The 26112-nt window shown below is 45.1% G+C and overlaps 1 protein-coding gene across 6 annotated transcripts in view; it reads left to right on the forward strand.

The window, feature by feature from the left end:
* DMD (dystrophin) overlaps positions 1–26112 on the forward strand; it is a 1286665-nt gene that overhangs the window by 181226 nt on the left and 1079327 nt on the right. For all 6 annotated transcript variants that reach the window (XM_087721810.1, XM_087721811.1, XM_087721815.1 and 3 more), the window contains exons 3-4: positions 8982–9074; positions 19605–19682. In XM_087721810.1, coding sequence (XP_087577936.1) covers positions 8982–9074; positions 19605–19682 — 171 coding nt within the window. The remainder of the gene's footprint in view (positions 1–8981; positions 9075–19604; positions 19683–26112) is intronic.

Here is a 26112-nt window from a genome sequence, read left to right on the forward strand (position 1 = left end):
CTGCCGAGTTTTCTCGCTCCGGCTCGGGTTGCTGAAACTTGCGTGGGAGAAGGTGGAATCCTGGTCCAGGAACCTGATTCCGTGCGCGAAAGGAGTAAGAACTCCCCAGGATACCCGGGCCAGCAGCGGACTGAGGAGACTTGCCTCCCCAGAGCTGCTAGGCTCGGAAGACGCGGACGATGCGGGGCGACCGAAAAAAAGCGCTGGGACTGGGCGGAGGCGGAGGCTGCCGGCACTTTAGATGCGGCTGGGGGAAGTTGCCGATACTGGCGTGGCCTACTTGTGCGACCTGGAGACGCTGCTACCGGGAGGAGTTCGGAGTTGAGCTAGGAAGAACTTGGACAGTCCCAGGTGGCCTTCGGTGGTGCCAAACGCCCTTCCCCCCTCTTGCATGAACGGTAGCTTGACTGCTGGCGCTGTTGGACGCCTCCCCCCCCGGCACACGGGCGACGGTTTTGGAGTTTGTCGGCGTTGTCGGGCGCCCCCCCCCCACACAGACCACAGCCTCTCAGCGTGTCACAAGCTGGGACGACGGTGGCAGCCACTTCAGACAACTTGTAGCTTGAATTGGTGTGAGTGAGTGGGGGGTGGCGCTAGCGGATGGCGAGCATTTTTTCTCGATCTGTGAGAGACTAAGATTAAGATCTGGGCTTATATTAGACCAGCACCCCATTAAAGAGGGAGTGGTTGAACTTTTTACATCTATTCGACTGAGTCTGGTGGCTGGTCTCCGGCCACCTTAATCCTCTAGCTTCTTCCCCCCCCTTCTTTTTGGTGCACCCCCCCCTCTCTGCTCGCTGTTGCGGGTGGCATATGGACGATGGCGGCATCTCTTAAGACCTTTTGGAACTTACAACACCCTCTGACTATGCCCACCCGGTTGCCCAGCTTGCGGGAACCTTTGGGGACCGTTTCGGACTACCATCACCATCCTGCCATCAGATGGAAAAACTATAAGAGGAGACCTTGGACCTTTAGACTTTGGACTTACACTGCTATACCCCCGTATCCCATGGCTGGTGCACAGCTACCTGAACTTCATTTTTAACGACTGCGTAATCTCTCTCTTTTCCTTTCTTTTTCTCTCTTCTCTTTTTTCTTTCTTTTGTATGGGATATGCATGAGATATGCGTGTGATTGAGTGAATGATCCCACTTTTACTACCCATTATTGTTGTATCTTTTTTGTGTTTTAATTACTACGTGGGGACTGTTTGAGTGTACGGATGAGTGTGTTTGATTCGGAGGGCCTGCCGGGGAACGCAGGAGCCATAGGGGTGGTTGAGGGAACCACGGACACGGGAGTGGGCCAGGGCATTACGGTCGTAACAGGGAGGGGAAGATATGGCGGGGACTTTAGGGCTGGCCATTACCGGGGAAGGAGGGCTCGCTACGTCATAGAGATCCCTCCTTCCGGCCCTATGAGTCCCACTCCAAGGCCAGATGGCATGAGTAATGAGGACCCTGGTATCAGGCTGTTGTCGCTAAATGCCAGGTCTGTAGTTCATAAGGCTCCCCTCATCCGGGACTTAATTTTAGATGAGAGGGCAGACCTGGCATGTATTACTGAAACCTGGCTGGGCCCAGAGGGAGGAGTCCCCCTCGTAGAGATGTGCCCAGAAGGTTTTCAGGTGCTTCATCAGCCGAGAGCCCAGGGAAGGGGTGGAGGTGTGGCTATTGTTATCCGAGAGTCTCTAGTACCTCGTAGGATCCCTGCTCCGGAGCTTGTCGGGTGTGAGTCCCTGCTGGTGAAGTTGGACCTCAAGGGTCAAGTGGGTTTGCTGTTAACGTACCTGCCTCCTAACAGCATTGCAGCAGCCCTCCCCTCGCTCCTCGAGTCGGTAGCCGAGCTGGCAATTGAGTTCCCCAGGCTTATGGTTCTGGGGGATTTCAATTTGCCTTCGCTCGGTGAACACTCTGATGGAGCGCAGGAGTTCATGGCTTCCATGACAGCCATGGGCTTGACCCAGGTAATTCGGGGCCCAACCCATTCAGCGGGTCACACACTCGACCTCGTATTCCTCTCGGAGCAGTGGACTTGTGATCTTGGTCTGAGGGGTAATGAGATCATACCCCTGTCGTGGTCAGACTATTGCCTACTGAGGCTTGACTTTCGGAGGCCAAACCTCCGCTGTAGGGAGGAGGAACCGACCAGATGGTTCCGCCCCAGGCGACTTATGGATCCCTTGAGGTTCCAGACGGAGCTTGGGGCTATTCCTGATACTCTCGCCCACAGTCCGGTGGAGACCCTGGTTGCTGTCTGGAACTCGGCAGCGACGGGGTCCCTTGACCGGATTGCGCCCGCTCCGAGGCTGTGGATCCAGGAGACCCCCTTGGTTCACCGAGGAACTCTGGGAGAGGAAGCGCCAGAAGAGACGCCTATAGCACTCGTGGAGATCCAACAAATCCGAATCGAGCCGAGCACTTTTAACATCGTGCATCAAGGATTACATCAGGGCAATTAGGACGGCAAAAAGATCTTATATTGCCACCTTGATTGCCTCTGCCGAGTCCCGCCCAGCCGCCCTGTTTAGGATAACCCGTTCCCTCCTAAATAGGAGGGATACAGGGGACCCCTTGCAGGGTAGGGCTGAAGTGTACGTCCAGTTCTTGGCGGACAAAGTTGCTCGGTTTCGGTCGGAGTTGGACTCCGATTCTGCAGATCCAGCCGAGGCACAAGGGGATAATCTGGTAGACCATCGCTGGGTTGAGTTTCAGGATGTTGCCCCTGGGGACGTGGACAAGGCCATGAGAGCTGTGAGTGCCTCCACATGTGTACTGGACCCGTGCCCCTCCTGGCTGGTTGTCAACAGCAGGGAGGTGACACGGGGCTGGATCCAGGCAGTTGTTACTGCCTCCCTTCGGGAGGGGGTCTTTCCCCCCGCACTCAAAGCGGCGGTGGTGAGACCCCTCCTGAAGAAACCATATTTGGATCCAGCCGTTCTTAACAATTACCGTCCAGTCTCCAACCTCCCCTTTGTGGGGAAGGTTGTTGAGAAGGTGGTGGCCTTTCAGCTCCAGCGGGCCTTGGAGGAAGCCAGCTATCTTGACCCATTCCAGTCCAGCTTCAGACCTGGCTACAGCACAGAAACCGCTTTGGTCGCATTGACCGATGACCTCTGGAGAGCCAGGGATCGAGGCCACGCCTCCATCCTGGTTCCCCTTGACCTCTCAGTGGCTTTCGATACCATCGACCATGGTATCCTTCTGCGACGACTGCGAGATGTGGGGGTGGGAGGCACTGTTTTGCAGTGGTTCTCCTCTTACCTCTCAGACAGGTTGCAGTCGGTGTTAGTTGGGGGGCAGAGATCGAACCCTAGGCCCCTAACATATGGGGTGCCACAGGGTTCGGTCCTGTCTCCCCTACTTTTCAACATCTACATGAAACCGCTGGGCGAGATCATTCGGCGGCACGGGATAAAATACCACCAGTATGCGGATGATACCCAGCTATATCTGTCCGCCCCGTGCCAACTCAATGAAGCGGTGGACGTGATGAACCAGGGACTTGAAGCTGTTAGGGACTGGATGAGGGCTAACAAACTTGTGCTCAACCCAGATAAGACCGAGTGGCTATTGTGTTTCCCTCCCACCAACTTGGCAAATATTCCATCTCTCAGGCTGGGGGGTCAAACATTATACCCCTCAGACAGGGTCCGCAACTTGGGAGTCCTCCTGGACCCACAGCTGACTTTCGAACACCATTTGTCAGCTGTGACCAGGGGGGCATTTGCCCAGGTTCGCCTGGTGCACCAGTTGCGCCCCTACCTGAACCGGGAGGCTCTCACAACAGTCACTCGGGCCCTTGTGACCTCTAGGCTGGAGTACTGCAATGTGCTCTACATGGGGCTGCCCTTGAGGAGTATTCGGCGACTTCAGCTAGTCCAGAATGCAGCCGCGCGAGCGATCATGGGTGCACCTCGCTTCGTATTGTACAGTTATCAAGAAAATTATACAGAGCCTGTTTGCAACCAGGGGAATCTGTGGAACAGCATTTTGTTAAAATGCAAACTTTATTTGTGGAGTTACAACAGTGTCCAATGGAGATTCCTGAATCTCAAAGAGTCCAGTTGGTGTTAAACAGTCTTGAAAAAAGTGGGACATTGTTTCTGCAGTGTTTGAATGCAAACCAGAGCAGGAACTGTGTTTGGAGGCTTTAAAGGCTTGTTTGATTGCTGAGGAGCAGAAACACCATTATAGAAAAAGCCACAAATTCCTGAAGTGGGGGCCCAATGAGCAGAGATATAAGAGCAGAGGAAAATTCCATAGACTGGCTATCTCCAGAGAAGAAAAAATCAGCAGTAAAGATCAGATTACAGCCCAGCAAACATTTTCTACTAAGAAAGAAACAGCCCAGCAACAGAGGTGGTGCTTCATTTGTGGTGAAACACATTTAAAGAAGGACTGTTTGCAAAGAAAAAGCTGTTTTCAAGGCAGAAAGGCTACAGATGGACAAATTGCTGTTGCAAAAGTTAGCTATTGCAATAGCAGAGACAAATGGTTAATAGACAGTGGTGCAAAACTAACAATTGTTAATAATTCTAAATTGTTTTACAGAATGCTTCTGGAGATGCAATAGCCTTGGAAGAGGCAGTGTGCAAATTCCATATCTGGAAACGAGGTTTAATGATATTTTATGTGTGCCTGAAATGGAGCATAATTTAAGTGTCCCTAGTTTAGACAAGCAAGGATTTGAGACCACATTTGTAAATGGAAGGTGTGTCATAAAGAGAAATGGGAATGTATGTGAACAGGCCATAAAGGAGGATACTCTTTATATGTTGCAGGGACAAAAGATTCAATGTGCCTAAACATTTGGGAATGTGACACATGATTCACGTGTTCATCTCTTGCACAGAAAGCTTGGCCATGCCAGCTTCAGAGTTTTGCAAAAGGATGGACCAGTGTGCAGAATAGTTAAATTTAAAGGGACGTGTTGAAAGAAATGTCCTTCTGGGTTCAGCTGCAAGAGGGGAAGAAGACACTGGAGACATGGAGACTCCTTGGAAAGATGGTTTATTGTTGGACAGGACCACATGGCTTGAGCCCTGAACAGAAAAGGTGATCACATGCTTCAATGTTGATGGAGAAGAAGAGAGAAGGGCTGAGGAAGGGGCTTGCTAGGCTTTTTATACCCTGTTTAGTCCCACCTCTCTGTTTCCTGTTCCTGTGTAAGAAATGTATTCTGATTGGTTGTCAGACTCCCATGGTGCCATGCAGGGGGCTACTCTCTAGGCTGTGTTTTGAATCCAAGTATAGATGAGGTCTCAGATGCCATGTGGAGAGTTGAGTAATATCCCTTCCCCCTGCAGCTGCAGTGGAGAAGTCTTTATTATGTAAAGTGGGCTAGCCTGGCCTTCTCAATGGCCTATTGACAAAGTGTGGATGGGCAGGAAGCTACAGGCAACTATTCTGTCTTTTAAAGCATGTTTCTTTCTTTTCACATCCAGATAAATATTCTGCCTTTTCAATATTTCCTAGATATTTCATTTTTCTGGGAGAGGGCTGGATGATAACTTCCCACAGATGTAAGGCATATTTGGACTGTGCAGTATGTAAGTCATCAAAGTCCAAGGCATTCCCAGTAAGCAAAAGTAGCACAAGGTAGACAACCAGAGCTCTAGAGCTGGTACATGCAGATTTGATTGGGGCAATGCAAGCCAGTTGGGGAGGGCTAAGTATGCACTGGTCATTGTTGATTACTACAGCAGTTTTGGGTTCTGCTATTTACCAAAGAGTAAAATAGAAGTGCTACAGAAATTACAGCAATGGGTAAGCTTTGTGGAAAGGAAATATAAGCAAAAGGTATGTCAGCTGCAAACTGTCAGCAAGTTTTCAACAATGGTTGGGACACACAGACACACAAGTCTGTACACAGCAGCTGAGAATAGTGTTGCTGAGAGATGGGATGGAGTCTTACAAATCATGAAGGACTTACTGCTGGGGGATTCTGGTCTGAGCAGGTCATATTGGGGTGAAGCCATCTTGATTGCTAAATATCAATAGGCTGTGGAGTTCCTCCATTAATGATGCTCCATATGCAGTGCTATATAGGATAAAACCATCTCTGGCACATATAAGAGTTTTTGGAAGCTATGCGTGGGTGCATATTCCAAAGTCAAGTAGGAGAAAGGGACAACCAAAGGCTAGAAAGCTCACATTTATGGGCTATGAGCCTGGTTCAAAAGGCTATTGTTTTAATAATGGAAGCAAGAGAATAATGATTTCCAGGTTGGCTAGCTTTGCAGAGCAAAATTGGAACAGAATTGATGTAAATTTTGGAATGCCTCACTTAGTGATGGTGATTCACTTAGTGACAACAACTCACTTAGTGATGGTGTCAGCATTCAGGGAGGAGAAGCTGAACAAAATATGAAGCAAGAGAGGGTAGAAACACAGGAGCAATCAATGCCAGGTCAGAGAGATGGAACAAGGGGATTCCATCTGAAAGGTATTCTGCTAGTAAGGTGTGTTATGGTATGAGCCAAGGAACTATAAGGAAGTTTTGACATTACCTAAAATAGAACAAGTAAAGTGGAAAGAAGACATGGACAAGGAAATGAAATCCATGGGTGAACATAACATGTTCACTTCTATCACTTTGCCACAGAGTAGCAAAGCTGTAGGATGCAAGTGGGTACACAAGAAGAAAGTACTACCCAATAATGAGATACAATATAAAGCAAGGTTAGTGGCACAAAGTTTTTCACAGATGAAAAATATGCACTGTGATGAGGTATTCATGCCAACAGTAAAGAGTGAAAGCATAAGGTTGGCACTAGCATTGGCAGCAGCACATGACCATAAAATTTGGCATTTTGACATAACCACTGCATTCCTTAATGCTGAGTTAGAGGAAGAAATTTACATGGCTCAAGCACCAGGGTATGAAAGTAAAAAGCCTAACACAATGTATAAATTAAACAAGGCCATTTATGGGCTGAAGCAGTCAGCCAGGAATTGGAATATCTGTCTAGATAATTCATTGATAGGTCTTGGGTTCAAGAGTTGCAAGGCTGATGATTGCATATAAACCGGAAGGTTACAAGGTGGGGATTGTTAATTATTAGCATTTGTGGATGATCTTTCTTTCATCGCAAAGGATATATCACAGTTAAAAGAATTTGCTAATAAGTTAGAGAAGAAATTTGAACTAAAAAATTTGGGATAAATAAAAAATTATTTTGGTGTAGAGATACAAAGAGCTGTTGCCCCCGTCTCGAATGGTATGACTATTGTGTGTTTTAAATTATGCATTGTTATGTGTTGTTTTTTAATTTTTTGTCTGTATCCCCCTTCCCTGGTTTGAGTTGTGAGCCGCCCTGAGTCCCCTTCGGGGGAAAAGGGCAGCATATAAATATAATAAACAAACAAACAAACAAACAAAAGACTGAGAAAGGTGGTTATGTTCTCAGTCAAAGAAGAAAAAGTAAACAGTTGTTGGAGAGATATAATATGAAAGATTGTAATACTGCTTCAACACCTATGAGTACAGATTTGCATAACAGTTTGGGTGAGGACGAAAGTGAAGCCTGTGATCAAGATATATATCAGTCAGCAATAGGGAGCCTGTTATATCTGTCACAGTGGTCCAGACCAGGCCTAGCTTGTGCAGTAAGTGTTTTGAGTCTCAACTGCTGCACCAATGCAATTGCATTCGATGGGAATAAAAAGGATTCTCAGGTATTTGAAAGGAACTGTGAATGTGGGTCTTCAAATACAAGTATCTGAAGAATATTAATTGAATTTATGTCTATTCCAGTTATGAAGGGAGGCATGTCAGAGTATGAATATTCATAGACTGGAATAGATCAGCCAATGAATAGGCATAGCAACTGGGTCAGCCAATAAGGGCTGTTTTGAAAACACAAACTTAAGCTTGGAGTCTGGCCATGGCTTACCTGAAAATTGAAACTGATTTCTGTCTACTCTGAACTCTGAAATGAAACTGTTCTCTCCTGCTTGCGTTCTGCTTGTAACTTCTACCACGTTGAAAGCAGGGATGAAATTCAGCAGATTCTGATAGGTTCTGGAGAACTGGTAGCGGAAATTTTGAGTAGTTCAGAGAACCAGCAAATACCACCTCTGGCTGGCTCCAGAGTGGGGTGGGAATGGAGATTTTGCAGTATCCTTCCCCTCAATGCCCACCAAGCCATGCCCACAGAACCAGTAGTAAAAAATTTTGAATTTCACCACTGGTTGAAAGAATCTATTATTGGTATTGTACATTTATTCATCTGTTATTATGTATATAAAGAAGTTAATGAATCCAGCTAAATCAGTTTTCTGTGTGTGCTTTCTGGATTTGATTTTTCTGCAACAAATTCTGACAGTGTGTTCTCATTATTTAGCTTTGTTACCATAGCAGGATTTTTTTTAATTTTATGAGTATATAGCACACACTTACTTCTATGTCATACTAGCTTTTGTGAGGGAAAACCTAATGTCTTTCATATCCACCAAAACTGGTCTTCAGAAGTTATGACTTGTCTGTAAAGAATTACTTGTACAGTAGATTCATAAATAATAGGATAGAGATCATTAATAAGAATTGCTGCCGTAGATGGAAATTTGTCATACTCCATTCTGGTATCAGCAATGATAAAAATATATTCATTGTTTGATTCTTGGATAAGAACGTAAAAAGTGATGTAACAAATATATTGCTGAAGCAAACATTATCTGGCTATATGAGAATATAAAACTAGGTAGTATTCATTTGTGAAATATTTTTAAATTCATGAGTTGGAAAGTGCAACATAAATGAAACAAACTATATTGCAGATTATAGAATAATAACTCATGAGAATTATACTGTTTGTTCTTTTGCCCTAATTTACATGGTTTGTGAGAATAAGATATTTTGTTGCTAAAAGTGAAAAGCCAGTTTTCTTTTAGAAAAATTTTCTTTTGTATAAGCAATAGACACAATATTTTCTTAACAGTTTAGCATACAGTCTGATAAACTTTCTCTCATTTCAGTTTGGTATTCATCCAATTGAAGATCTCTTCAACGATTTGCAAGATGGTCGAAAGCTTTTGGAGCTCCTGGAAGGTCTTACAAATCAAAAACTTGTATGTTTATATCTATCTACTACCTCAGAAAATTTTGCAATGCTTCTGCATATAAAATTTGTTGTAAAATTAGTATTTGTGGACCTTGTAGCTGTAAATATTTTAAAATATTTTATAAACATATAAAGAATACTGTATATTACAATTTGTGTAAGTTGCTGATGTTTTGAATTTCTGTAAGGTTCCAGCAGTTTCCTTGAGCCACGGAAATGCCAAAGAAAATGAGACTCGAGACGAGGCTTGCAAAAATATCTGCTTTTATTTATGGCCATAGCAAAAACTGGGTGACAAAACTATATCCAAAACATACAAACAAATGATTGATTCATATTGATTCATATACTCCTTCATTACTCCCTTTTTATTTTAGGACAGGTTGCTATCTCTCAACAATGAAGTAGGGGGAGCATATTCTTTAGGGATGGTACTAAGATCCATGATATTAGCTGGGCGACCGGGGGTGGCAGAGTTCACCAAGGAGGCGATGACAGTCAGAAACAGTAGACTGAACTATACGCTGGAGAAGATGGATGAGACAAGGAAGGAAAAGGAGACCTCCAAAGTCCAACAAGGGGAAAAAATCCTTTTCCAGTTAGAGAACTTATTAGCAAACCAGTTAAACTTGATAGCACTAGTGCAAGTTTGTACAGGGACATGAGCGAATTTCCTCATCCGAGTAGTAATTTCCTCAATAGTTTTTCCTTGGTCATCAATCTGTAAACATAATTTGTGAGATAAACCAATCATGTAAAACAAAGGTATTCTGGGATATTGTTGCTTTAAAAGTTAGAGCACTAGCAGTTGCATTAGTTATTATTGCAAGCATTGGCTGTAACCTTATATTTCTATTCAGCATATACACCTGCTACATACCATCGACTAGGCACATAGGCAAATCTTATAAGCCATCTGGAACATGCTAATTAAGAGTTACCACATCTGTCCATTACCCATGCCATCTGGTTATATTTACAAGTGAGTTACTAGGTTGTGTCAGGTTAATTCCAGACTGTAAGGTGACAGTAAGCCAAGAAAACAGCCTTGCTTGGAATGTATGATATTTCACACTTGTCATTGCATTACATTCTTATCCTGTTTGTCCTGTGCATAAGAAATTTATTACCAAACATCGAACCATTGCATTATATCAATACATTTTATATCTTCAGGGATTATGATATCACTATTTCTTAGGGCTACTGTAATCAGGTCAGGTTGATCTGATTCAATGTCCCAATATATATGAATTTTATATGGGAGCAATCACAATTACAATGTCCTACTATTCCCCACAGGTGTGTATCAGTTTATAAGTACAACAATAATAACAGGAATATTCAGTGATACAGTTACAATCACAAAATCAACACAATCTGTAGAGTGCAAAGTTGTACAGCTGCTTTTAAGATCTTCAGGTGGAATAGAAGAAGCCACCACTCAGGCTGGAAAGACCAAAAGTTGCTACTCCTGCAATGAGGAAAAAAATTACAAGCAAAATCTGTGCATACCACCCAGTGACGTGCGGTGAGGGTTACCGTTGGTGACGCAAGAGCGCAGCAGCAGCGAGAAGCAACGTCCCCGCTGCTGTGTCCGACAGGCATCTCGCGTTTATGGCGGACATAAACGCAAGACGCTTGTCGGACACAGCGGCGGGGATGTTGCTTCTCACCTCTGCCGCCTCTCCCCCCGCCTCCTCCGTCCCCGCCGCAGGACTTTCCAAAAGACTCAGGCCACTGAAAGTCAGTGTCTGACTTTCTACGGAGAAAGGCACGTGGAAATCCACAATTGCAACCTGACACGTGCTACCGGCAGAGCAAGGACTCCGGGGAGCTTTTTCACCTCCCCCAATTGACCTGGGGGAAAAAACCAGGTTGGGCAGAGGCCCGGGGTTCAACCCTTCAGGATTCCCTGTAGCCTCGTCGGAATGGAGCGCTAACCTCGAAGCTGACTCTGGGTGCTACCGAGGAGCAGCAGAGCCGGGAGCAGCAGCTGCCACCCGCAGGCACGGCCGCCCATTTCCCTGCGATATGGCTGGAGTGGCTCCACAGGTGGAAGGGCGGGAAGTCTCAGGCTCCGGAGATGCCTTTTGTTGCCGCTTTCTACTCTACTCCACCGTGCCTGCCCCTTCTTGTCACCTGCCCTTATCTCTGCCGCCCTCTGCAGTACGTGAGCCTTCCAGCCCTTGGCAAGCCGCAGGTTGGGCGGAAACCATTCCCACGAGGATGGGGTCCTTCCCTGAGGCTTGGGTGCTCTGGGGTGTAATCTGGCTCGGCCGCCATTCAGCGAAACGTCTCCTGATTTGTTTCGCTGCCCATTTTAATGTTTCGCTGAATGGCGGCCGAGCCGGCATGGCTTTAAAAAATAAATAAAATAAAATAAAATATAAAAAATGAAAAATAAAAAATAAAAAATAAAAAATGAAAATAAATGTGCCAGCCTGCGCGCCAGCAGAGGTGGGTAAACACACACACACACACACACACACACACACCACACACCACACACATAATAAAAACAAATTACAATTACTTACATTACAAATAAATGGAATTCCTCCCCCCTGCGCCCACCCTCTGACCCACATACCTTCCAGCTGCGTCAAAAATGCTAGATTTGGTCTAGCCGGGGCCAGGCAGGCTAGGCTAGTTGCTGCTAGAGTCACTACGTGGATGACTCTGCTTAAACGTTTTAATAAAGCCTCTAAACAAAGTGCCTTCTGCAGGAGGAGGCGGGAGAATCACATGCCTCATTTGCATACGGAATTCTTCGCTTTTTAATCCTTGGTTAACTCGTAAAAGGTGAAAAATTCCTTATGCAAAGGAGGCCCCGAGTTCTCTTGTCTCCTCCTATAGTTAACACTAAGCAGACACCAAGCCACTGTGACTTGGAATCTGGTAGCAACTACCTTGGCTTTAATTATTTAAAAAAAAATCTTTAAAATTCTTTCCTTTTCCTGAGGAGACTGGTGAGGCCCCGCCTCCCCTGCCTCTAGTGACTGCACGTCCCTGATACCACCATGACTACATCAGTTTTTGGAAATGTTCATTCTCAGTGGGTCTTCTCCAGGAATCACTTTGTACTTGTAGTGATTTGCCTTTTGTCTCCACTTTGGGCTGTTGCTTCAGTGGTTAGCAGGGCTTAGTAGACTTGGCCAAGGTTTTTCTCATGTCAGGTTTTATCAGGATGCAATCACTAGGCTTGAACTTATGAACAGCAACATTGAGAGGTTGGGTTTTAGCTAGGTGTCCTGTATTTCTGAGGTAAGATAAAGAAGAGGAGAGGCCAAGTATACAGTCCCTTACAGACATATCTTTAGTCTCATATTGTGGATTTTCCCCCATTCTGTCCAAGTGTGGAAATCCAAACATTATTTCAGAAGGCAGACAATTTTGCATTCCATGGAACATGACAGTCCCACTGCCTCTATGATTGATTTTACTTTTGCAGTAAAATGAGTAAATTTCACATACTTGTCACAATTCACAGCATCCAGAAATTTCCAAAAACAAATCACATTATACCTTAGCCCCATGTGCCATAAATGTCCAACAACCAAATGTTCAAAAGGAAAACACCTTTACAGCAGCACAACACATATACATATTATAATAGAACAAATGTCTATTAAATAACAAGTTTCTACTTAATGCGATAATACTCATTACTTTTTATTTATTACTGTTCCCTTCATTTTTCTCAATAGAGCTGGAGATAGCATCCACTTATGGGTTAACCCTGTCCGTTCTCCTATTGGACTAAGTCTGATTAATAATTAATTAGCCGCATATATAACCCATCTCTGTGAGTGACTCCACCCATCTTTTTGACTCAGTCCACTCTGGACAGTAGTATTATCCAGTATCTGATCTTCTTCATTAGCAAAATTGTTTTTAACAGGAAAAGTGAGTAACAGAGCCTTGGGGCTATTGAAGAGAGAGGCTCATTAAGCAGTTAAAGGCAGAGAAGGCACCAGGCACAGATGGCTTGACAGTGGCTTACTATAAAAATCTACAGTTAGAAATGGTAGAACCTCTTAAGGAACTATTTAATAAGATTCAAATGGAAGGTAAGGTGCCCCCATCTTGGAAGACAGCTTTTATATCCCTGATACCCAAAGAAGATCAAGATATTACTCAACCAAAAAACTATAGACCTATATCATTACTTAATGTAGATATAAAATCTTTACCAAAATACTAGCAAATAGGTTAATGTTGGTTATTCAACAATTGATACACAGTGATGCACAGTGATCAAACAGGTTTTATTCAAGGGAGACAAATGAAAAGTAACATAAGACTAATTATTAATGGACTAGAATACTTGGGAAAGAACAATCAAATTCCTGCTGCGTTCATATTTTTGGATGCTGAGAAAGCCTTTGATCGAGTTAACTGGCAATTCCTGTTGAAAACATTGCAAAAAATGCAAATAGGAGAAAGTTTTTTACAATCAATCAAAGCAATATATCAACAGCAAACGGCTCAAATTATAGTCAATGGAAGTTTAACAGACTCTTTTCAAATTGCAAAAGATACAAGACAGGGTTGTCCCTTGTCTCCACTATTGTTTATTATAACTTTGGAAGTATTGCTGAACAAAATACGGGGCTTGGACAGTCTAAAGGGAATTAAGATTAGGCAGCAAGAATGCAGAGTGCGTGACTTGGTTATAATATTGGATCAACCGCAGGAATCTAGTATGATCTTAATGAATACGATTAATCAATATGGTCAAGTGTCTGGCTTTAAAATAAATTTAGGGAAAACAAAAATACTAGCTATAAATATGAATACTAAACAAAAGGAAGAACTAGGAGGAATGATAGGATGTGAAATAGTCAAAAAGGTCAAATATCTGGGAGTTAATATTTTAACCTCAAATGGGAAATTATATAAGTATAATTATGAACCACTTTGGCATAGTATACAGACAGAGATGAAAAAATGGGACAAGTTGCAGTTATCTTTGTTGGGAAGAATAGCAGCAGTGAAAATGAATATCCTACCCAAATTTTTATTTCTTTTCCAAATGTTACCTATGCTTTAAAAAGATGCAAATTTGCTAGAATGGCAGAAGGGAATTAATAAATTTGTATCGGCAGGAAAGGAGCCGAGAGTAAAGTTAAAAATAATGCAAGATGTGTGTGAGAGGGGAGGTTTGAAATTACCCAACCTAAAATTATATTATGATGCAGTAGTATTATCTGTAATCAGTGATTGGATTGATTTAACTAATGATAGGATACTTAATATCGAGGGACATGATTTGGTATATGGTTGGCATGCTTGCCTGTTATACAACAAAAAAGTGGACATAAATTTTAAAAGTCATATTTTAAGGAATGCTTTATTGCGGGTTTGGAAAAAATATCAATACAAATTAAATGACAAGATACCCATGTGGGCAATTCCTAGACACACAATAGAAAATATGAACATAGCACAAAAACAGGATAGAATTACTTACAGACAGCTTCTTACCCTAGAAAGGGGGGTATTACAACTAAAACCCTTAGATGTATTAAAAGAGGAAAAGGTAATTCAAACGTGGTTCCAGTACGGGCAGTTACAGACAATGTTCCCTCTAATTTTTTTTCAGTGTGAGCGGAAAAGTATAGTGTTTGAGCGGCACAGTTTCATGCCTGAGCACCTAAGAGAGCCACAGTTTGAACTGCTGTCACGTCTGCTGGACATTTGCGCAACATACCAAGCGTCAAGCGCCGATTGCTAGCGAGGTTTCAGCCTGATGAATGCCAGGCATGAAAAGTGCCACTCAAAGACTATACTTTTCCGCTCACCCTGAAAAAAAAAAGGCTCTCTGCTCAGCTTTTAGATTGTTAGACTGGCTAGAGAGAGACATGGCACCAACAGGGTCCTGGCCTGGGTCCTGGCATTTTGCAGGCAACCTGTCCTCTCACATTCCTTTGGAATGCAACCCATCACATGTGAATTAGATTTTGCCAATTATCCTATTAAAAGATAACGCTATTATTCTAAAATACGACTAACTCGATATTAAAAACTGTAAATATGTAATGCTGATAAATAATAGCAGTAATTGTTATTTAGTATGATTAAAATCAGTATTGATATATCAATATAATATCTATCGAAATTGACAATATACACTAAAATAACAATACAAATATATAATGTGGAATATAAATGTAATAAATATAATATATAAATGCAACATAAATGTAATAAAATAATTTATCATGAAACTCTCCCCCTTTAAAGTAGTAAGATCAATTAAATAGTCTAGCAAGTTTGGACAATATGCTATATGTTATGTTACTTAAGAATATATATACCTCAGAATCAGATACAACATCCACATCATTTCCAACAGAGTCAATAAAATCATATGCCATGCCAAAACTATTTTAAATAAAGATATGAAATTAATCAAGTATTGCATTTATTTTTCAAAATGAATGTACAATTTTTTTATTATTTAAGTTTTGTACCCTATATTTTCTAACTAACGTTAACTTTAAAAAGACGTTACATCAGACTACAATACAAGTAATTAAATGAAGACTAAAATAAGTGTTTTGGCATATTGAGCTTTTTATATTTCTTTCTTATATTGCTTCCTTAGTTGAGAACTTGCTCCTCAGCTTACTTACGCATTAACTGTTTGTTGCTTTTATGGTTTATTCATTCACTGCTCCATCTTCAGTTTTTTTCACAGGGGGCAGGGCTTCCTTCCTCCCTCCCTTCCTTCCTTCCCTCCCTCCCTCCTTCCCTCCACTCCTTTGGCCACCAATTTTGATCCAATTCTCTCTCTCTCTCTCTCTCTCTCTCTCTCTCTCACACACACACACACACACACACACACACACGTTCTTTGTGTGGGGGGTTAATTACTCTGCCTCACTGCGCAAAGTCGGCTCAGCATGTGTTCGGCCCCCACTTATGCCGAATCAAATCCACGGCCGGCGGGACCAGGGGGTTGCATTTCAAAGCCGCCAGTCCTCTTGCTTCTTCTCTTTCACCAGCAAAGCTCCCGCTGGCGCCTCCTCCCATGGCAGTGGTGCCACTCCCTCCACGCGGAGCCCCTGAGCTGGCTCCCGCGTTATCCCTCCCCCTTCCTCCTCTGCCGTGCTTTTGAGGCCGCGGGAGCTAGTAGGAAAGCGGCGGAGGTGGAGTCAGCTGGGCTCTGGGTTACCCCTGCCGTCGCCTCCACCTCCGCCGCTTTCCTACTAGCTCCCGCGGCCTCAAAAGCATGGCAGAGGAGGAAGGGGGAGGGATAACGCGGGAGCCAGCTCAGGTGCTCCGCGTGGAGGGAGAGGCACCACTGCCATGGGCCGGGAAGCCAGCGGGAGCTTTGCTGATGACGGAGAAGAAGCAAGAGGACTGGCGGCTCATCAAAACAAGACTGGGGAGGTCCTTTGCGGGAGGCCAGTTCTAGCCGCCTGCAAAGGACTTCCCCACGTTTGCTTTGGTAGAAATCTCTGCGCGGCAGTTAGAAACTTCTGCGCGGGGATTTCTTTCCATGTGCGCGGCCGCGCACGCGCGCACCTTAGAGGGAACAGTGGTTACAGGCCAGGTGGAAAACAGATCAAAAAATTGGTTTCATGCAAGTTGAGGATAATCTATTTAAACAAATAAGAGATCAAAGTTTAATGCATATAAAGAGGATATATAATGTATTAATACAAATGGATTCCGAAACAGAATTAGTTAAAGATTGTATGATAAAGTGGGCTCAAAATATTGAAGAACCAATAATGTTGGACACATGGGAAAGAATCTGGGTAAGAAATGTGAAATTTACACAAGCCCAAAATCTGAGAGAAAATTTTTACAAGATGTTCTATAGATGGCATTTAGATCCTAAAAAGTTGGCTTCTATGTATTCGAATTTACAACCCAAATGTTGGAGATGTGGTTCTCTCGATGCTACATATTTCCATATATGGTGGACTTGTCAAAAGGTTAAGGCATTTTGGATAAAAATATGGTGGATTATACAAAATATTCTTTAAAAAAGGATAAAGTTTACTCCTCAGTCATTCTTGTTAGGTATAATTACTGATTGTACAGCGATAGAGATCAACTTGATTTTGCACTTAATAACGGCAGCAAGACTGTTGGTGGTGCAATACTGGAAGAAGGAAGACCTGCCTACAATCCAAGAATGGACATTGAAAGTCACAAATTTAGCCGAGATGGCTAAAATTTCTGCATATCTTAAAGACCACTCAAATAAGAGATATAAACGAGACTGGAAAAAATGGATTGATTATATACAAAATAAATATGGGACTAAGAAATTCCAGATAGCCTATGCTTAAGATCAGGAATGATTTAAATTGTTTAAAGTTAGTTTAGCAAGGAGGAGCTAAGTTCAATGTAAAGATGTTATTGATTTCTCATTCCTTTTTTCCCCAATATATCTTAGACTGTGTTTGTTAAAAATCTATACCGTGTACGGGTTCTGGGAAGCCGGGGGGGGGGTAGGTTGTGGGGGTCAGGGGGAGGGTGGGGGGGAGGGATATATATCAGGATAGATGAGAGGTGTTAGATTTCAATGTAATCTGACATCACATGTATACTGTTTCCTTTCTTTTTTTTCTTTTCTCTTCTCTTTATTTTACATTCTTACTACTATTACTATTATTACTTTTTCTTTAAAAATAGGATAGGCTAAGCATATTGACATGTAGCGGAAATACACCAAGGAGAGGAGGAGTGGGAAAGAAGAAAGATGGGCAGAGAGGGATGGGAGAGAGGGGGGGGGAGATGAGAAGGATGGGGGGGAGTGGATTGTGGAGAGAGGAGTGGTAGAGGGGGGGAAGTAGAGTAGAGGGGGATGATGGAAGGAAGACAGAAAGTTGGAGGGTGGTAGAAGAAAGAGGTGTATGGAGAGCAGAAGAGCTATAATGGGTTTCTATTTTGGGGGGCATTGTTGACAAGAGGAACTGATGTAACTATTATTTAATACTATATGATAAGGGCTATGTATAGTATACATGTGAGCGTGTGTTATGAAAAGAAAATTAAAAAAAATATTTTTGAAGAGAGAGGCTCATTGAGGTTTTTGCTAGCCTCGAGCCACAGGTGTGAAAAGGGGGAGGAAGGATCATGGGCTGACAACCAGCCAACCCCACCCGAATTGTGTGACTGTTGTGCTCTCTTTTAATATGTTGTATTGTTTCCATATTGGAATACTGTTTGTCTTTCCCCCCCCTCCCTTTTTGAATTGTGAGCCGCCCTGAGTCCCCCCAGGGAAAAGGGCGGCATACAAATAAAGGAAATACAAATACAAATACAAATACTTCAAATGCCTCCCCCCCCCATATTGTGAAAGGCCGATTGCTGCTGGGAGATGCCTTGCCGGCCTTTACCTGACCTCTCCAAGCTAATTAGGGATCGGAGCAGTCACACTGTCAAAGAACGGCACGCTGACGCTGCGGAGAGACAAAAGGGCCTCACACATTGCCTTTGATCCCAGCAGTTGCCTTTGATCCCTGCGAGGCCTGCACAACCCCTGGTATGTCCAAATATGGGAGGAAGCATATTGCTTCCATTTTCTGTCTATCGGCTCATCACAAGAGACCATCACGACAGGAAGCCATTATTTTTACTGTTGCCTTTGTTACATTTGTGTTGCATTTGTGCTGATAAATAAATAAATAAATAAATGTAACAAAGGCAACAGTAAAAATAATGGCTTCCTGTTGTGATGGTCTCTTGTGATGAGCCAATAGATAGAAAATGGAAGCAGTATGTTTCCTCCCATATTTGGGCATACCAGGGGTTGTGACACTAAATACATACCTATTTCACTGGCTCAGCTGATAAAGGAGGAGAACCTTGTGGCTTAGTGGTTAACACAACTGCTTAATATGTAATACAGCACAGGTTCAAATCCCAGTAAGGGTATGGTTAGCTGATGAGAGCTAAATAGCTTGAAATAGATCTATACTAGTCTCCCTTTTTTTATTTATCAGCACAAATGCAACACAAATGTAACAAAGGCAACAGTAAAAATAATGGCTTCCTGTCGTGATGGTCTCTTGTGATGAGCCGATAGACAGAAAATGGAAGCAGTATGCTTCCTCCCATATTTGGGCATACCAGGGGTTGTGACACTACATACATACATACATACATACATACATACATACATACATACATACATACATACATACATATCCATTAATTCTACCACCACCCTTTTATTTTCTGTCTCATCTGACTCAACAGAATAGATTGTCATTTATTTATTTACTGTATTTATATTGTCATTCAATCATTTTTATGAAAGAAACTGACAAACCTGTTAGTTTGATTTAAACTTATAATGGAAGGAATACAATCGATTTCAGTTTACAGGCCCCTGATTAAATATAGTCACCAATAAATGTAGTAGTGAAAATATATTATTAAAATAAGGATTTATATTCTTTAAGCTCTTGTTGGTTGTTACAAAGTTGATGTAAGCTTTCTGTCATAACATATTAAATACATGAATAATTTTTAAAAAATAATTGAAAATAGCTATTTATATTTATAGGGGAAAGAAAAGGGCTCCACTAGAGTTCATGCCTTGAACAATGTCAATAAAGCACTACAAGTCTTGCAGAAAAATAACGTAAGTAATAATTTGCATGAATCCATAATGCACACAGGGTTTTAAAAAACACAAAGCTGTTTCTGAAATACATTTCATGATGGATAAGATTCAGCATAATTATATGAAATATGAGAGATTGAAGTATATGGCTTCAAACTGCAATATGTTCAGGAAATGGTTTTAAAAACTGTTTACTCAATTTATATTTATAAAAATATATATTTATGTTTCTGTTTTCTTATACAATCCATAAAATAGTTACTTTTTAATATTTCATATTTAATGATGGCATTGTGAAATTATGTCAGAAAGCAGCTGCAGCTTCGAAGAGATTGATGGGCCAGTTTCTTATTTGTAATTATCTGAACATTGTGTTTCAAATACTTCTTTGTTTTGTGGGGAACCTGTTATTCACAAACAGGAGACTGCATAAATACTGTATTAGACTTCCATATTGAACTTTCTTCTTATAAAAAGTGGAATCTGCAAAATCCACAATGATATTGTAAAATTTGAAAAAGAAAGCTGAAATAAAAGTCAAATCTTATATCCTTGAGCCCAATATTCCTCTTCACATCAGCACCACAGAGATATTTCAGTCTGGTATCAAATATTTCCTTAGGATGCTATATAATTGCTGATGCATAAAATGAATATAATGTGGGTATCAGCCTTGTCAGCTTTGTGTTGATATGCTCTAGAAGTGAGGGGAGGAATAATGTATTAATAGAAAGTCTCAGGAAAATGTTTGCATGATACATGTAGTAAATGACTCCCTAGATCAGTAATGGCTAATGGGAGCGTGCAATATCCGTTTTGGCACCAAGTGCTGAAGCGCATGTGTCCCAGAAACTGAAAAAACAGATGAACTTCTGGTTTCTGGCATGCGCATGCATGCCAGCCACCTCCTCTCCCAGTTTGTGGTGTGCATGCACATGTGAACACCAGCTATCCAGTGCGCATGAGCCAGCTCTGCCTGGCCTTGGAGGTAAGGGGCATCAGTGTTCCCGGGGCTTGGATTGTGGGGCCAGCAGGCGGGAGAGCTTTTCCCCAACTCTGCGGGATGAATCACTCTCCCAGCCCACCTCTGAGAACCAGTGCAGCCCCTCCCCTTCCCGGTTACTTCCTGGTTAGCGCGCCTCTTACCCCTCAGTGGCATCTCCATGCTTCCTCTCCTTTGGCCCTCATGGAGCAACTTGCCTCCCCGACTGCGGCTCCTCCTGTTTTTCCTGCTCCAGTATCCTGACCGGGAGTAGCAGTGTGAGAACTGCCACCTTTTCCGGTGATGTAGAGGGAGGGGTCACGGCAGAGTTTTATCACAGCCTGATTGGTCCGTTAGACTGAGAGAAAACTTCTTAGCCTTCAGCTATCCCATTGGCTCCCAGTTTCCTTTCAGTCTTTCTGGTCCTAGGACTGTTGATTTGGCTCTCTAGGCAGGAAACGTTTTTACTAGTGAGATTTCTACAATTTACTATTCTAAATTGTCTAAATTGCTTAAATTGAGCAAATTTGGCTGTGCCCAGATAGGACAGTTCTTGCTGCCCTAAAACGGTGGGGAAGGCCCGTTGGGCAGCTCCTCTTTCCCTCCGTGGGCCAGGCTCCCTGTGCTGATCCCCGGGGCCATTGTCGGGGGTGCCGAAGGCTGTTTGCAGCCGCAGAAGTGCCCACAGCACGGGTGGCTCGATTTGGAGGCTTTTTGGCATGAAAGAGGTGAGGGGGCACTGAGCGCATCGCACGCACTGCCACAACCTCCTCGACCTTACCAGCAACCCAGCCGAGCCTAGCAGAGAATTTCCAGCCACTCCTTCGTTGCAGGCTCCCTCCGAGTCCTCAGAAGCTTGTGGAGGCCTCAGTGAGCCACCAGCGGCTAGCACTTTCAAGGGGCAGCGAAGTGGAGCATTAAAAAAAAAATCCGACAGAGCTCTGGCTGCCATTTTGAAATTGACACGTGGCCTAGCCCAAATGTGCCTCGCAGGGCCTGGTCTACCGTACCAGACCAACTCAGGTCCCGGTCTTCTGCACCTAAGCCTCTGCGTAAACGCATCAGCAAGCCTTGCAGAGAGACTCCAGTCTACTGACGAGTTTAAGGTCCTGGTCTATTGTACCAGATGGTCTTAAAGAAGAACTGGCTGGAGACTGTCGATCCTGGAGCAGCTCTTCAGGATGTGTGAGTGCCACAAAATGGCTGACAGGGCCGACTCTCTGCCAGCAGAGGCCACCCTAACCTTTGTGGGCGTGGAGAGCCTCCCAGACCAACACAGGTCCTGGTCTACTGCACCTAAGCCACTGGCTAGCACAAGACCATCCAGAGCGGCTGAAAAGGATGAGCTTAGTAGGCAAAAGACCTTGGAGAAGACAATTGCTAGGGCAGAGAAACAGGCCCAATCCAGCAGGCCCCGATCCAGGTCTAGGTCCCCAGTAGGACCCGATCCACGACACTCACCTTCTCCTCAGAGTCGCTTCAGTCCTTCCTCCCCATCAGCTTCCCCATCCAGATCCTACATCAGTTCTAGGAGGGAGGGGTCCCCCCTACCTCAGGTACATGCACCTGAAGATCCCTTGGAGGGTTCCTCTAGGGGCGTCCATCCTGGGTCTCATCAACGTGATCCAGATCCCTATCAGGACATGGAGGATCTAGAACGCCTCCCAGAGAGTATCAAGAGGTTGATCTCAACTGCCATATCTCGTGGCATTGCGCAGAGGGATAAACCTTCTTACCATGCCAAGTCTCATTACTCGTCAAGGTCTCAGTCGAGGGATGTCTCTCCTTCCCTAGTTAGCGAGGGTTCCACGCGGGGTGATGGAAACTGAAATGATATGGGGTTTTCCGATGATGAGGACTCCACTCCGGATTCCCCATCCTCCTCTAACTTTCTTCCACCCGCAGCGTTCAAGACCTTGCTTCACAAGGCACGCAAAACCACTAAAATAGGGACCAGGGATCCCACTGTTCCACCTCCCAGGGATCCTGACATAGCGATGTTCTCCAACACCGCCGTCAATAAAGAGGAGATTCCGACTCCTCCCCTTTTTCTGGAGATACTCAAAGGGCCTTGGTCTCATCCCGCTAACTTCTTCACACCGGGCAGCAATGATCGTCGTGTCTATAACGTGGAGAAGGCATTCGCTCAGGCCCTGCAGTTGCCTGCAATCGACACTCCGATTGCGGCTCTTGTCACGTCTTCCCCAGTCGTATCAGGGGACATGGTGGACAAGATGAAGCCCAAAGATAAATGGGCGGAGCTTACCCTCAGGAAAAATTTTAATGTCACGGCCTGGGCAATTAAGGCCGCAGCCGCAGCATCGTACTTTAACCGTACTACAGTGATGTGGCTGTGCCAACTCCAGAACCGTATCCCGATAGAAGACGAGCGATTCCATCAGGACATCACCAAAATTATGGCAGCCTCATAATACTCTGCTGACACCACTTTAGGTCAGGTTTTCCTCTAGCACCCTAGCCACATCTGTCACTTCTCGCCGCCTGCTCTGGCTGAGAAGTTGGCAGATGGACAATAAGGCCAAATGGAACCTGGCCACCGTGCCATATACAGGCCCAAACCTCTTCAGGGAGGCTCTGGACCCGATATTGGTAGAGAATAAGGAGAAGAAGAAGGTGCTACTTTCCACGGCTACAAAGTCAGAATCCCGTCCCCACCCCTACCACAAACCATTGTTTAGCGGCCCAGACCATGATAATCAGGCCAGATTCCAGACCTTCAGACAGGACAGGCAGTTCCAGTGGGCCACTTATCAGGGCCACAGCAGGTACCGCCCACAATCTAAGCGGCCCTTTTGCGGGGGAAATGGGGGAAATGACTCGAACCCTAGTCACCCCATAGGCGGCTGCCTCGCTCTATATGCGGATCAATGGGACAGATTCACCACAGATGCATGGGTCAGGGCCACAGTTCGCCATGGCCTGAGGCTGGAATTCCTCTCCACTCCTCCGAATCTCTTTCAGATCTTCCCTCCATCCAGTAACCCAGAGCGCCGCCACCTGAGATCCAGGATGGCTCTCCAACCCCCCGAGCTCTTGGGGACCACGAATAGGTGCAAATAGTGACCTTGTCCGCGTTCCCAAGGAGGAACCTCTTCCCAGGGCGGTGGAAGAGGTTCCTCCTTGTGAACGTGGACAAGGTCACTATTTGCACCTATTCGTGGTCCCCAAGAGCTCGGGGGGTTGGAGAGCCATCCTGGACCTCAAATGTCTGAACCAGTATCTGGTTTACAGACGGTTCAAAATGTCATCTCTAAAGACCATTCTCCAGGGCATCCGCCGGGGGGATTTCCTGGCCTCCATGGATCTGACAGAGGCCTACTTACATATCCCGATACTACAGGCACATCAAAAATACCTGCGGTTCTCCCACGGAGAACGCCACTTCCAGTACCAAGCACTCCCGTTTGGTCTGGCTTCAGCCCCACACACCTTCACGAAGGTCCTGGCAGCATTGGCGTCTCACCTACGCTCAAAACCGGTGAGACTCCAATGCTACCTAGATGACGTGTTGGTCCAAGCAGGTTCCCTCCATCAGGCAATACGCAGTCTCCGGCTCACCATCCAATGCCTCCAGTCCCTGGGGTTCTCTGTAAATTTCCTGAAAAGCCATCTGTCCCCATCCACACAGATCCTTCATCTGGGGACGATCATAAATGCAGAGTCAGGGATAGTGCAGCTCTCCCCAGAATGCCTAGCCAGTCTTCGCCAACTAGTATCTTCGGTCTGCAGAAGGCGGTCCATTTCCATCCTGACCTTGTCTCAGCTACTTGGCAATATGGTATCCTCCATAGGGATTGTTCCTTGGGCCAGGCTGCACCTACATCCATCCAGTGGGCCTTGATCCCCTTCCAAAAGAGGCACCTGAGCAATTCCAACCGGACTTTGCACCTGACATCAGAAGTCCGCTCATCCCTCCTGTAGTGGCTATCCCCAGCAGTACAAAGGGGGGGCTCATTCTGGGAGCTGGACAGAGTAACCGTAACAAAGGATGCGAGCCTCTTCGGCTGGGGGGCAGTAATGGATTCCAACATGGCCCAGGGTCGTGGTCTGCCGCGGATCTTCGCCACAATATAAACTGGCTAGAACTGAAAGTGGCGCGGCCAGCACTCTGACACTTCTGGCGTCAACTTCAGGGCCAACACGTCCTACTTCTCACGGACAACGTGGCCACAAAGGCACACGTAAATCGACAAGGGGGGACACATTCCCAGGCCTTGTGGCAGGAGGCCCGACAGCTGGGGATGTGGGCGGAGCGACACCTAGCCTCCATAGTTGCAGAGCACATCTCCGGGGAGACGAATCACCAAGCAGACTGGTTGAGCCGAGTGACCCTGGACAATGGAGAGTGGCAGCTCTTTCCAGAACTATTCCTGAAGGTCTGCCAGAGGTTCGGCACCCCAGTGGTGGACATTTGCCACACCCAGAAACGCCCAACTACCGCGCTTCTTCTCCTGGTTCTGGTCCCGAGAGGCAGAGGGCACAGATGCTCTCAGGAGCCACTGGCCGGCGGGCCTACTTTATGCATTCCCTCCCATTCCCCTCATTCCCGGGACGGTCAGGAAGATAGTCAGGGAATGGGCTCAGGTCATCCTACTTGCCCCCTACTGGCCCAGGAGACCTTGGTTTGTGGACCTAATCCAACTGTCGGTCTCCCGACCCTGAAGGATACCTCGGGAGGAAATCACCATGTGTCAGGGCGTCCTGGTACACCCGGAGCCCCAGTGGCTCCACTTGACTGCCTGGCACTTGAGCAGCAACTCCTGAGGAGCATTAATCTGTCCGAGGGGGTCATTGCCACTATCGAAGCATCTAGTTGGCCTTCCACCACCAGAATTTATTACGCCACTTGGAAGGCGTTTGCGCGGTGGTGTTTCTAGCCACGACCTTGATCCTTCCAGAGCCTCTATCTCCGTCGTCTTGGAATTCCTGCAAAAGGGTTTCGAGAATGGTCTGTCCCAGAACACCTTGCACAGACAGGTGACTGCCTTAGCCACGGTTTTGGAGGGCGAGGGCTCTCATACCCATGCGCCCCTCATTAAATGCTTTCTGAAAGGGGCTGCAAACCTCCGTCCGCCCCCTGTCCATAGATTCCCCATCTGGGATCTCCCGCTGGTCTTCAGAGCGTTGACAGGGGAATTGTTCAAGCCACTTAGGACAGTTCATTTGGGCCTATTCACCCTTAAGGTGGTGTTTCTGGTAGCTGTCACCTCAGCCAGGCATATATCCGAGTTGGGTGCCCTCTCTTCTAGGGACGACCTCTGTCAGTTCCATCATGACAGAGTGATCCTCCGCCTAGATCCCGCATTCCTCCCGAAGGTGAATACCCCATTCCATAGGGCTCAGGAGGTTATTCTGCCTAATTTTTGCCCGCATCCATCCCATGAACGCGAATGGCTCTGGCATAGGCTGGACATTCGCTGGGCTCTCCGGATTTACTTAAGAAGG

The sequence above is a fragment of the Thamnophis sirtalis genome, unplaced genomic scaffold (assembly GCF_051295495.1).
Source record: "Thamnophis sirtalis isolate CommonGarterSnake01/CBP01778 unplaced genomic scaffold, rThaSir2_p1.2 scaffold_8, whole genome shotgun sequence".
NCBI classification, from domain to species: Eukaryota; Metazoa; Chordata; class Lepidosauria; order Squamata; family Natricidae; genus Thamnophis; species Thamnophis sirtalis.